Source organism: Colossoma macropomum, unplaced genomic scaffold (assembly GCF_904425465.1).
Source record: "Colossoma macropomum unplaced genomic scaffold, Colossoma_macropomum, whole genome shotgun sequence".
NCBI lineage: Eukaryota > Metazoa > Chordata > Actinopteri > Characiformes > Serrasalmidae > Colossoma > Colossoma macropomum.
Window position 1 is genome coordinate 25,071,958 of NW_023494793.1, and position 14,231 is coordinate 25,086,188.

The window sequence follows — 14,231 nt, forward strand, 5'->3', positions numbered from 1 at the left end:
TTTAACCTTGACACCTAAGTCTCATAATATAGCTTCTCCTTAACTGAATGCCTCTCTCATATCACTGTGCAGCAACCTCCACACTCTCCTGCCTTCATCCATAAAACATAATATGGTGGTACTTTCTAGTTGCTTTCTCTTCTACTCATGGGGAGGATTTGGCACAAGAACATGTTTACTTGTGGGGTCAAAGTAATAGTTGGTTCTCTATGCAAGTTGCTTGAAACAACCATCTTTTGTTATAGTTCACACGCTCTTGACAGACATATTACTGTTACTATCAGTGTGTGGCTCATTATGTAGCATTACCGTTGCAGTGAAGTGCTGTGTGCTTTTCTCCCAGCCCTCCCTCTGGACAGAAAGGTGCCTAGACGGGGATAAATAATTTAAATAATTTTATTTATAAAAATAACCATTTAGGACAAAGAGGCATTCTACTTGACTTTCAGTCATGTGCATGCATGGCATTTAAGGGGAAACAACTTTTATTTATATTCAACTTGTCACCTTTTTTGTTTTCTCAAATTTAGGTTGTAATATCTTATTTTTTTTTCCTAAGGGGGAAATTCTATTTGTGAATGGAGCATGTCTGCCTAGGCCTAATCTCACACATTACTGGCTAAAGGTTTCTACATTAAGCACTATGGCTGGCATTAATGACTGGACTGCTGGTGATTTTATGACTGTATATTTTACAGATTTTAGATGTTGCACACATGATTGTCATGAAAGCATCATAAAACAGATTTAACATCGTCCCATGTACTATTTTGCACGACTAACTAGTATTAATTTTATTGCACTGAATTTAATATTACTGAAATATTTGCCTCTTCCACAAGACATTCTGTTTACCAACATGTAACTTAATGTTACCTTTAGTTGGCTGACATTGGCCACTTAGGCTAGTTAGTTAAAGTCGAACAGTCATGTTTTGCTCTTTTTAGTGTCAGAAGGTGCTGCGTCATGCCGCAGGTTAAAAATGTGTTTTTTGACATCAAAGGCATTTCAGAGAATATATTGAGGAAAGAACTTACAGGTGACCTTTTTAGGATTGGTTTAAACAGAGGGAAGACTCATCTCCCAAGAATCACTGCAGATACATGACTCTTCCATTCATTTAATCCCAATCAGTCATTCAACCCCTTCAAACTCACTCCACAACCATCCACTAACAAACCTCCTTCAAACTCATGATAGAAAAGGCATCCTTACCATCCAGGAAAACAGAACTAGCCACAGCTTTAGTTGCAGTTTAATGTGGTAGAGTGACGTGTCTTCATATTTTGTTGTTTCTTAATCAACGGAAAACCATATCATTTTTAAATTCATTTGGAAGCAACAGAAGAGAGACTGCAGCTGCAGCGCGAGAGAGAAGCACACACTGGAGTCTATGAGCTCAGCTTATGAATAAAAAAGAAGTTTACCTCAGAATATTTAACTTAACTCTGCTGAGCTGAGACAAACATTTTGTAATATTATCAAGCATTTCTCTTAAGCTGTGCTGGCTCAGTTATTACAGACAGCCTGCCTCAGCTTAGGTTTTTTGTTACTGCCGAGTGTCCACAGAAATAGTTTGAATCCGATGCTGTTCAAAGCCTTCAAAACTTTCTTGAAATCGTCTGGCTTGAAGTGTTTTAAACACATGCAAATTGTAATGCACGTGAATGTTACATGGCTTTTTTTATATCAGTAAACGTCGCTTCAACAGTGAAAAATGAGTGTTGGCCATTTTTTTCTAGAATTGATATAGTCCACGTGAGTTAGCTGTGTCGAGGTCTGCTCATGGCAGCATTTGTGACAGTCATTGACCATCAAATTAGAATCAGCCCTTAGGTGTTCTAGACTAGGCAGTGAGTGTTTTGGGCCAAAGGCAGGAGCTGTACTTTGGCTGCTCAGTTTTAAGACACCTAGCTTCAGTAAACTTTGGCCAAAATTAATGACCTTTCAAAAAGGACACAATGGTTAGTATAACATTACAGTTAACCTTGATCAGTGGGCTCTGTGATGTGATTGATCATTGAGTAGCTGTCTACAGCTCTGTCATTATTTGCTGTGTTTGTCTGTCGATGCTCATGAGATGCAGAACTGTCCTAAAATGCCTGAAGCCTTTGGCAGGGAGTCCTAAAGTCTACTCGATCCTACAGCTCTGCTGAATTACTCGGTGTGCTTGACTGTGAGTGACCTGCCCCAAATCCAAGTGTAGTTCTACAGCAGTGCATCGTCTGAGCATCTCTGTGGCAAATCCAGCATTGTACATTTGGCAGTCATTTTCAGTGTCTTTGCTGAACGATTGGCTTTTAAAATTTGAATGTAGCTTCATTTTTTTTTCGAATTGTAATTTTAACATTGGTGTTATAATGTACTGCAGAACTTTCATCATCCACAGATGGATGCTTTTGCTTTTGGTGCCAGTTAATGAAACAAGATTGCATGATGTGTGTTAGAGTTGCACTTTTAATTATATACTAAGCTAAATGGCAGTTTTAACCACAGCAATTAGGGAAATTAATGTATCTCAATTAAAAGTACACCCCCTAGATTACAACCAGGACTTTGTTATGAATTCTAATTATGAGCTAATGAATGTCTCACATTTTCTGTGATTGTGCTATAACTGCACCAGCCTATCTCAGATTCCAGTTTACTGTTCTGACAAATTGCATGTTCCTTAAATAGAGATGGCACTGATCCAGTACCAGGTATTGCTATTTGTGCTGATATCAGCAAAAAATTTCTGGATCAGATATCAGAGAGAAAAAATAAGAACAGATCTGTTGAAGGCAGATCTAACCATTTGAAGCCTATAAAACAATCAAATATCATATTCTTTACTTTTTATGTTACAGGTTTAGAGGGAATCATTCAGTAAACGATTTACTTTACTTCAAGGCCTAACAGTGAATTATAATGGAGGAGCAGTTTATCCTGTTTAGCATGCTTCAGTTTTAGACTAGTTTTTAATAAAATAATTTGTCAGCCCCTTAGTTTAAACAAAACCAGGTTCTTCGTTGATGTACTCTCTGAGGTCCATTCAAGCAGTGTTAAAGTCCATTAACAGATCAGATTTTAGGACCATTCATTTGTTTTATAATATAATTGAGATCTTACACTTGTGCAGTCACATAGACCACCATACACACAGTCACAGAGACACCCATACCATACATGTATACCAGAGAGGAATCTTCAGGGCCTTCTAGGCCTTCAGGGATTTTTGATTTCCAACAAAAGGGACCAGTTTGGTAAGAAAAACACGGTCACTCTAAGCCTTCTGGAAGTCCCAGATACGTCATTGACTGTGAATATGGCCTAACCAGTAGTTTGTTAGAAACAGAAAACAGTGGCGGGAGCTTTATACCAGGTCTTTCCACTGAAAGAGTTACTGTGAAACGGCTACAAGGTAAAATGTATGCTAATTTGTCTGTCACAAGCTTCAAGTAAAACACAAAATGTCCTTTAGAAGCTTTAAGTCTTTAATTTGGAACAGCCAAATAAAAATGTTCATGCAAATCGCTGTTGAAGTAGCACTAACAAACTACTAAAATCCCATAGGGTCAGAAATTAGTGTTATCGTAGAGGAGGGTTTTTTCCCTCATTTTCTTTGACATTTGTATCTCAAATTGGTGCCATTGATGAATACGCAATATTGCACAGACATCTATTTTTGTAAACATTCAAAGAGACGCATTCATAAATTAAAAAGAGTACGCAGAGCTTTTGGTAAAGTGCAGAAGACAACAGAAGCCACACAAGTTATCAAATACTTAATAAAAAGATGTAATGATGTCTAAAATATAGCAAGGTTTTTATTATCAATTCTAAAACAAGTGATTCACTGAAAATGATTCAGGTGAATTGGCAGGACTTCAGGGTGATGCATCAATTAAATTTGTGAATCAGTGTTTCACTGCTGGCTTGCCAAGCTTTTCTGCAGATTTCTGTTTCATAGCTTGAAAAAAGCTTAAAAAAAAACTCAAACTGTGTAAGGTTTGGACTGTCGTCTGATGAAGTTATTTATTGCGATCAGAGCACCAAAGCATTTATGTGAAGACGTTTCAGGGCAGCAGAATTTATGAATGGCTGCTGTGGGCATATACACAGCTGAAGGACACTGGTTCTTGTTTTTTGGAGTTGGGATCACCGGGTGCAAGTGGATTTGCACTCTGGCTGTATCATGCGCCTTTGGGCTGAATGTCAAACGGCTGCCTGCGGTTATTAATCCGGGAAAAACAGACTAAGCCTTAATTCTGCACACTCCCAGTGGAAACGCTGCCAGCCCCATTTGCCCTTGCTGGGTAAATCCCCCCATATGCTTTTGGAGCTGGACCAATTCATGAATTTAACACGAAAACAAATGTAGACTAATCCAATGACTAATGTAACAGAAGCTGGCTTATTAGCCTAGTAGTAGGGTTCGCCCAAGCAGCATTTTACAGGCAGCGAATACTCGCTGGTGTTTCTGAAGAAGTACTCGAATACTCTTTCTCAGTGCTGTCCTCAAAGGCATTAATATTTATAGTTCATAATTAATCTTAATTGTAAGTGTTTGTTCATTTTTGTTTGATTTTTAATCAAAATACTTCAATTTTCAGTTTGTAACAAATGTTTTTCATCTGGAGGAAGATGAGTCTGACCTGTTTTTTGCTTACCTAGATAGCAGCGATGATACAGAAGTAAATTCAAGATGTAAACCTTTTAAAATCTTTGTTCGGCGATGTGTGTTCATAGTCAGTTTAGTTTACTAAATGGATAGACAAGTTCATATTCCATTGCTAATTTAGTGGTCCAAGTTCAAATTCCAGGGTGGGTGAAATAGCTTCGATAGGCGATCATAAATCTCATTCAGGATTGATGACTTGGCGAGTTATTTCAGTGTTTTATTCTAAACACTCGAAGATGTATAGCTGTCCATATCTTCTGTGAATCAGATGCATTGATTAGCTCGCTTGATGTCTCTGTGTGTCTCAAAACTGTAGGAATATTTACCCTGCATTTGGCTGTTTTTTCTTCTTTAAACATTGTTTACAATTTTAATATCTTTCACTACCTTATCTTTACCTAGTGTTACCTGGGTATGATGTGACTTTTTTTGTATAGCCTAATATCTAACATCAAGTAGTTGACATGTTTCTCCTTGTTTAATGATTTTATATAAATGATTTCTGTTCTGATTGGCTTCTGTGTTTTTGCTGCATCCAGGGTGAAACACTGCTTGTAACTCTGGTGCGAATGGGCAGGGCTAAACTGCTAGACGCTAAACAGGGGGATGTTTGTGAAAGTGTTGTTTTTCTTGGCATCACAAAATAATAGATTCAAAATGGGCTTTTTTGCAGCTTAATTTTCATATATCGACCATATGGGCTGGAAAATGAATGGTATGTTTTGAAATTTTGATGGTTTACTAGTAGTGGGTAGTGTGGCCAAGAATGTATATCACAGTTTCGGTAAGTACCATGGCATATTATTCTGGGATGTCCCTTCAGTTTGAATAGCAGTTCGAAAGCCATATTTATCAAAAGCGCACAGTGGCCTGGCAAAAACAGTGCTAAATATTGTTTTACGTCCAAATTTCAAACTCATTTGTCTCATATCCTGGAGTTTCGTCTACAATTGTCAGGCGTTGCTGGAGTTTGGTAATCACACTGTAAGTTTTAGAAGCTGTGAGAAGTTATAGAGCCTTTCGGCTTATTCTGTGGACCAGACTCGAGACCATGGCATCGTCTGAAGCTACTGGCCCAGCAAGGGGTGGCATAGGCAGTGCACACAGAGAGCTGGCTATTACATTCTGATGTCTGCGCTTTCAACAGCAAACTGGACTAACTTCCTCCACATTAGATGAGGGACTTCTGCATGTTTTGCACATTATGTACGTTGCATTATCTGTGCATTTTTGTGCCATATCAGTATAGCAGTAATGACAAATCTCATACCATAAGAAGAATTTCAAGCAGTTTACAGCGCCCACTACTAGTGTTTACATACTGTTTCATTTCAAAAAAGCAGGAAAGCAAAGAAAATGTAGTTTTCCCTTTAAATGAATAGACACATTCACACAATCTTTGACAGGGTGTGTGGGCAGGGTGTAATGGCAGGGTCTGTGTGTTGGAGATGCTGCGAGATGAGAAAAGGACCGCCTGCTGTTTAGAACTGAGGACTTTTAGAGAGAATGTGTCAGCTGTCCATCTGCCCTGAATAATAGTAGATTCATGCTTTTTGTTCTCTTCATACAGTCACACGCGCGGTTAGCTGATGTGGCCTGTCACGTATGGGCAGCCAGCTCAGTGCAGCGACGGCGTAACAAGATGATAAAATCAGCGTTTGCTCTGTTTAAACTCCCCATGACGAGGGCGTTCCTGCCACTGAAGGCTTTGGCCTCAGAGACCCACAGAGGCTGAATAGAGAAGGAATAGAGAGGAGCAAGAGAGACCTATATTGTCAGACTGCAGTGTCTTTTGTACCGATCTTCAGTTATAGTGTCTGTTGAAATACTTAGCATGGAGCGCAGTGAAATAAACTGGCCCTGTTGCAGCTCTGTTTCAATACATACATTTATATAATATGTGGGAATGTATGTGCGTGTCACATTGTCCAGCTGTTCCATCTGTGCTCAGGCCGGGTCACTAACCTTCGCCGTGGGCTTTGTGAGGCATTTGCTGATGGAAGATGAGCTTACTAGGTCAGTCAGTGCTGTCTGACCCAGAGAACTATTTTACTTCCAGTAGAGAAAGTCTCCTCAACTGTATGTGCAGCAGTGTGGTCGCTGATCTGGAAGGAAAACGGACTGGACTGATATTTGTCATAAGGTCAGCTTGTCAGCATCACGTCTGCTTCTGTCTGCCAGAGTCTTGCTGGCCTAGTTTCATATCTGATGACGCTCTTGTGTTTTCTCAATTAGTGCAAGCAAAATTGCTTTCAGTTTTGTGTGTTATTTATGCTGTGTGGCTATGGGAATACAAAATGTCATATTCAGAGCAACTGTATAATGTGATGCTGGAGTCAGTTAGCAAGCTAAGTAGTTAACTTTAAGGTGCCCTTGAGCGGAATCCAAATGAACTGTTCAGCACAGTGGGTACTTGCTTTGAGCCTGAAGTTGCCTGGCTAACGTGCCAAGCTAGCTTTACAGATACCACTCAAGGACTGTTCATTAGGTTAATGGTGTAATATATTATTATGCTACTGTCTGTTATGGGCTTCTTACCACTTGTTACATATCACTACCTGTCATGCTATTATAGTTTAGGTCAACTTTCCGCAGTTGAATTGTGGTTTTGTTTTGGCCCATTTCTTTTTTCAAACAGTCTTCAGTTCTGCAAGGATACGAGGGCCCCTCTGGTGGTCTTGCAGTTTCAAAATTTGTTCAAGTCAGGAGATTGTCTTGGCCATGCAAGCACTGTCACTTTCTTAAAAAAAAAAAACAAACTAGCATGTTATATTGGCTGTATGTTTGGGTTGTTTGTGTTATTGAAATATCTCATCTTTTCCCCAGATTCAGTTTCTTGGCTGATAAGATTAAATTATCCTCTCATATGTCCCTTACATCACTCCATTCGTGTTTTCTTTAATGACCCAGTAGCATTTGCAGAGAAGCAGCCTCATATCATGATGCTCCCAGCTTTGTACTTCCATGTGTCATGTGTATATGGTGTTTTTGGGACAGAATGTTGGCAAAAATTGGAGGATAGATCCAGAGTGTGACCTTTCATACAAATAAAATGTCTTTTTTTTATTTTTGTACTTTGATGAAAACCAAATGCATTCCTATTTCTCATTAGGGTGAAAAGGGTTATTGCCACCATTCTGTAACGCTCACAACAGTTGCTACGAAAGAGCACATTTATGGGCAGATTTTTGACTCTTATTTAGTGAACCAACTAATTATGCCTACAGTTTCCTCTCAGTTTGCCCCATCACAGAGCTGACATCATTTAATGGGTCATTAATTAATTTCTGGAACAAGCGATTTGATGGTTCCCAGTCTCGGCACTGGACTATCGTGTGTCCTGCACATTTTTTGTGTTTTACTGCTGAAATACCTCCATGACTCAGGAAGGGCTTTTTAATTAGTGGACTAGTTGAATCAGGTTTTAGCTAAAATGTACCTGGCAGGGAACAAACGCTGTGGTGTATTGATATTATTTTCTTGCAAAACTGTTTGTCATTATAGAACATTTTGGATCGCTATTTAATTTAGGTAAATGGTCAAGGCAGTTATTAGCTATCTAACAAATGCTAGTTTTGATGCTAACAGAATCCAAATGTGTTCGCCGCACTGATAAATGCCATAATAGCCAACTTTCTCTCACAAAAGTAACAATGCTTTTGCCCTGCTGATCACTGTAGTCATACATGACAGGAAAGTTCTTCTTGTCTCTTGGCTCTTCACAGTGTTCCAGCTCAGCATTGTAACTGTTTGTCTGTTCTCTCTCTGTCTTTCTGCAGTCACCCCTGACCTGTCTCCAGAGAGCCCTCTACTCGGCACCCTCCCACTCCCACCGGCTCGCTCCCGCGCGGCTGGCCCCAGCGGAGCCGGCGCCGCCCCACCACATCCGGCTCCGCTCGTGCGGTCCCACCGCAAACGAAGCGGAGAGGCCGGCTGCGCCAGCCCCCCGGCCCACGGCGCCATGGAGGTGGGTATGCGAGTGGTGCGCGGCTTCGACTGGAAGTGGGGCAACCAAGATGATGGCGAGGGCCATGTGGGCACTGTGGTGGAGGTGGGGCGCCAGGGAAGCACCACCACACCTGACAAGACTGTGGTGGTGCAGTGGGACAGCGGCACGCGCACAAACTACCGCACAGGCTACCAGGGCGCGTATGACCTGCTGCTCTATGACAACGCACAGATTGGTAAGTGCCTCTAGAACAGTGACAGTTTAACCCTCCTTGGTCTCCATGAAGTATACAGGATGAAATTGTCTTTGACCTTGCACATCAGTTTTTTCTTACTTGTAGCTTATTAAAACCAGTGAAAATATTGTGGCAGAAGTGCAAATTCTAAACCTGCAATCCATGCTTCCGTCACAGTTTTTCACTGAAACAAACATAAAGATCGGAAGTGCAATATGAAGTTCTGTAAGTTCAGTATTGAAAGTTTTCATGAATTATTGCAAATAGAACATGAAATAAGTATGTTTAAATAAAATAGCAAAGTAAAAATGGTCGTAAAATGAGTGCACATAGATTTTAGAGGATTTTGTGATTTATCAACTTATCTTTGACATACCTACACGATCAAACTCGCGTCTGGTAATATTGAGTGTAAATTTGAGTGTAATAGTTTAACAACCTAAAAAGAAATGCTTGATATGCAGTTAACTAACCAAAACTATGACCAGGATTTTCTGTAATACAAATAGAAAATAATAATAATACTAATAATTTGTGCACACATAACCATCCAATGCAAACATGAATGTGCATATTTTACATGCACATTTATATAAACAAATGCAGCAACTATTCCATGTTTTTTTTGAAGATGTATCACACTGTGCTTGTGTTTTATACTGCTGGCAGCGCCCAAAAAATAAACAGTACAAAACGCAACTAGTGCAGAAGCCTCTCATACACTGTAATAATAAAGTGATTAAATATGTTTTTTTGGCAAAATAATAACATCAAACTATCATTTTCTACCTTGTTAAAAATCATTCATCAAAATGAGAAGTCATTTTGTTCTTTCCAGTCTTTGTGATTTTAACACTAAAAGGTTTTGTCAGTAGGGGAAGCAGTGGGGGGATCAGAAGTTAAATTTTAGCTGCTAATACTAGATTGAGGAACGGATTGCTATAGTCATTATTTTCAGGTTCGAGTTCACATTATCGATATGGAAAAAATTGATAGCTAGATATGAAAACTTTTGGACAAAACTGGTACTCTTGGTTGTTGGTGGAAAGTTTTGGTGGCTGAAATTTTGATGCAAACATTTTAGAGAAAAACAGCCTAATATTTTGACTGGAAATGACAAAGATTATACAGGCCTTCAAAAGAGTTTCAAAATTTAAGACCTTACCTGTACATTTAATGGTAACAGAAATGCAAAACATGAGTGACTAAAACATGCCCCCCCCCCTCACTTTTATCACCAGTCTACGCAGACATGTTCAAACTGTTTGAGCAGCAGGGAGTAATGTTGGCCGTGCAGAACTATTTCAAGGTTTCTATGAAGGACATTAGATAGGTGATTTATTAACACTGCTTATGTCAAGTATCAAGAGGATGCCATATCTAAGAACTTCTCCATTACAGATTTGATACCACTTGGAAAAAAACACAACATTCTGCTCGATACGTAGGATACAGCCAAAAACAGAAGCAGGAAACTGCCTGCTAGAATGCTAACGCTATCTGTAGCCTCAGTTTATGAAATGCCAAACAGATCACAAACGACAGAGCAAAAGTTCCTATTCAGATTTTCTGTTCTGCCTTAAATGGTGCAGCAGTTACATGTACAAGAAACTGCATGTACATGTTCCATGTAACTACTGCACCATTTAAGGTGGAACGGAAAATTCAAATAAGAAGCTTCATTCTTCTTCGTTAGAAATTCATTGCCTTGTATGACCAACCGTTCTCTGTGGTTGAGGACATTTAGATTCCATGGCACATACTGTAATAATTTTAGTATGTTTATTTTACATTTTTAATAATTTGTTTATTTTACATTGTGTTTTGTGTTTTATGTTTTACATTTTAATTTATTGTCAGCTTTTTACAGCTTTCGGTTTTGGTTTTTGGCAGACTGTGTCCTGAACTTTGGTTTCCATTTTGGCTGAGAATTTTCTTTTCCGTGCATCACTTTTGATTATTGTCTTTGTCATTTAATTGTCCAGGCTTGCTGGGACATCTGTTGGGATGTAGTGCACACTCAACAGAGTCATAAATGAAATGTTTTGATTTTTTCAGAGGGAGTGGAATTGTAATTATGATTCCCCAATGATCTGGCGGCACAACTAGGAGTCTAGGAGCTTAACAAGAGCATAGATTGATAAACCACAAATTGCTTTGGGTCCCTTTGACAGAACCAAACATGAAGGTTTTGGAAACAGGCTCTGGTTTAGGTGACTGGGAACCCTGTTCATCTTGTTCTTTCACTCACATCTCAATCCTCTACGGAAGAAATGCCATCGCTTATAGCGCTCGTTATGCCCGGAGCCTGGGTGATTTTCTTTGTTGTTAATCCCTGTCTGTCTGAACACACCTGCTGTCTCTCGCTCCCTCCAGTGGTGCAGGTCTGTACTGTGTAAGCACTTGTGGGTTATGATTGCCCACAGCAGCAGGTTAACTTGCATGATGCAGATAAAGCCTTTAGCTGCAATGTCTCTGTCTACTTATTCATTTCTCTCTTTATCCATCTCTCTCTCAGTCTGAGCGGTTTAGCCACCGAGGGCCCATCTGTATTTATACCCAAGTAAAACGCTTACTGCTAAACGGAGATGCCTTTTTCCCCCGCCTCATTAAAAGCAGCATTCTTCTGCCTCAAATGATATGCTTCAGATTAATGGAGCGAAAGAGCATGGGAAAGAGTGAGTGAGACTCAGAGTTTTCAGAAGCGACGCGTTCCTAAAGGGCAACAGCTCTGCTCATTAGCCAGCTCCTTTAAGTGAATGCAGCACTGTTTGGGCTCTGACTGTTTCAAGTCCTTTCGCCTCATGGGCTCGTCACGACCGAGAGCAGCTCTCTTCTCCTCAAATGTCCGAGAATAACTAGTCCCTGTACACTCGTGTTACTTGGTCGTGTCTTCAGAATGAGGCCAGTTATAGATTTAGCCACTTTTTAAGTGTCTACAGTAAATCCATGCAATTCTTTGATTCGTTAGAATCAAAGTTTTGAAACCTTGTTCATGAGCTCAGCAGGAGAGCAGAGACCAGATCATCCTTTATTTCCCATACTGGAGCTGTAATTGTGGAAATTTTGTGTAGTCACATTTTGGAGCTGAGGGGTTGACCGAGATTAGGCCCACTTCAGTCCAAGCTGTTGTGTAAGTGTGAAACGTTGCGGTATTCAGTAAATGAAGAACCGAAATCAGCTTTGTAATTAGTACCTATGAAACTGGCATCAACTCCTTATTCAAGAAATGAGGAAGCGTAATCAAAACAACAGTTTTAAGAAAATTTGATTTCACTTTAGGGCTGCATGATATATCGTTCCTTGATGGTTATCACAACATAAGTCTTGGCAGTACTGATACAGAAGCAGAATGCATTATGCAAAAATAGCCTATCACCAATCACTGAATGTTTTATAGTGTGTTGTCAGTGTCTTAACCAGTCACAGATGTTCTTTGAGTGTTTAAATTTATTGGGACATTCACAATTCTCACGTTTCGTGAGAAAAAACCTCACACTAGGCCTTCTGAAAGTCCGTGATACGTCACTGACTGCAAATACCAGTGGTAGTCTAACCGTTTCAGTCATCTGTTAAAAAGAGAGCATAAAAAGAAAACAGTGGCTGCTATTTACCTTTTGTTCAGACCAAGTACATGTTATTTAGTACTTACTGATACAGATACATACTGTGCTACCTACTTAGCATTAAGTAGTTGTTTGTCAGTGTACACAAGGGTAGTGTACTATAACAGTTAAATCATTTAAATCTAGGTGATTTTAAATGAGGTGCAATAGCTAGCTATGTTACATTAGTTAGCTTGGATCAAGTAGCGTTGCAGTGGAGAAGAGCGGGTTTTGTTCCACATCAGAAAAACGCTTCTGTATACTGTAAGTAAAGTACATTTCATGGTTTTGCTTCAGTGCTCTTTATCTGTCTGAGCAGTAGTCTGTATGCTGCAGTGAACTCAAACTTCTTTATTTGGAAAAAAAAAAACCTCCTTATAACTTCAATATGTATGGCCGGAGCTAAACTGCTGTAGGCTGAATAGTCGGATATATTGGTTGCGGTGACATCAGAAAAACGGGCTATTGTTGCAGCTTAGTTTCCACATGTGGATCGTATAGTGAGTGAATGGTACTACATTAAAATATTTTATTTAAGAAAAGTAGAGAAAGTTCAGTTTTTCATGATATAGACCTTTTTAAGAAGCTTGAGGTGCTGGATTTAATCACAGTTCATTCTATGGAATTGAATCAAATTGTTCTTAATTTACAAAGATTGTCTTTGAATTTTTTCACGCAGTTGCTGTTCATTGTTTTTTTTCATTCGGCTTTTTGTGTACCTGCTCCTCTTTCTAGGTGTCCGCCACTCAAACATCATCTGTGACAGCTGTAAGAAGCATGGCATAATGGGAATGCGTTGGAAATGTAAGGTGTGTTTTGACTACGACCTGTGTACGCACTGCTACATGAACAACAAACACGACCTCTCGCATGCCTTTGAGCGCTACGAGACTGCACACTCGCAGCCGTGAGTATACCAAACCCTCTTCTCTTCTCTTCTCTTCTCTTCTCTTTTCTCTTCTCTTCTCTTCTCTTCTCAGCTGCCTATATTCCCCTCCTTCTCTTTCTAGCTTTTTCTGTATCTCTCTCTCTTTCTAGCTTTCTCTATATCTCTCTCTCTCTTTCTCTCACTCTCTTGCGCTCTCTGTCTCTCTCTGTTCTGAATCACTCTTCCGCATGGCTAAACTCTAAACCTCTCTGTTCCCGCCAGCACTGTCTGAATGTCAGGTTGTTCTCCTCATTCTCCCAACAAACGTAGCATGCTATTATATAAACCATGGTTAATTCAGTTGCACCATTTTAAGCACCACATGACGTAGGACTGGACAGTATGCCGGTTGGTACAGTATACCATTTTAAATTCTTCCTCAGTTATGACTTTTGTCATAACCGTTTTGCTATACCAGTATGTCGCAAATACACATATAACGTGAAATACCAACAGCGCAAACCCATGTATGCAAGTGGTTCAAATAAAAATGTAGCCAACCCTCGATCACCTCCCGCTGTCTGTTTGCTACATTTGAAGTAGTCCATTTTGTTTTTGAGCTGCCTGACTATCAGCTGCGTCAGATGACGCCATGGTCAGGCCTTGTGTGCAGAACAAACCAGCTGTTCCTAAAGCGTGAATGACTAATATTTTCCAAATTCCGGCAATCTCTGACAGTCAGAGGCATGAGTACGAAACAAATGACTTGAGAAACTTGACGAAGCTGAAGTTGGCTTCTTATTCAGATTTCTCGTTCCTCCCTAAATGGTGCAGCAGTTACATCCTGGTGCCTGCGCACGTCTATAATGTAACTACTGCTCCATTTAAGGTAGATTGGAAAATTTAAACAA

General features: G+C 39.8%; 1 protein-coding gene across 3 annotated transcripts in view; it reads left to right on the plus strand.

Annotated features, from left to right (window-relative positions):
• The window catches only part of mib2 (mindbomb E3 ubiquitin protein ligase 2), a 95,188-nt gene that overhangs the window by 24,732 nt on the left and 56,225 nt on the right, over window positions 1–14,231 (plus strand). For all 3 annotated transcript variants that reach the window (XM_036578930.1, XM_036578931.1, XM_036578929.1), the window contains exons 2-3: window positions 8,443–8,847; window positions 13,188–13,359. In XM_036578930.1, coding sequence (XP_036434823.1) covers window positions 8,443–8,847; window positions 13,188–13,359 — 577 coding nt within the window. The remainder of the gene's footprint in view (window positions 1–8,442; window positions 8,848–13,187; window positions 13,360–14,231) is intronic.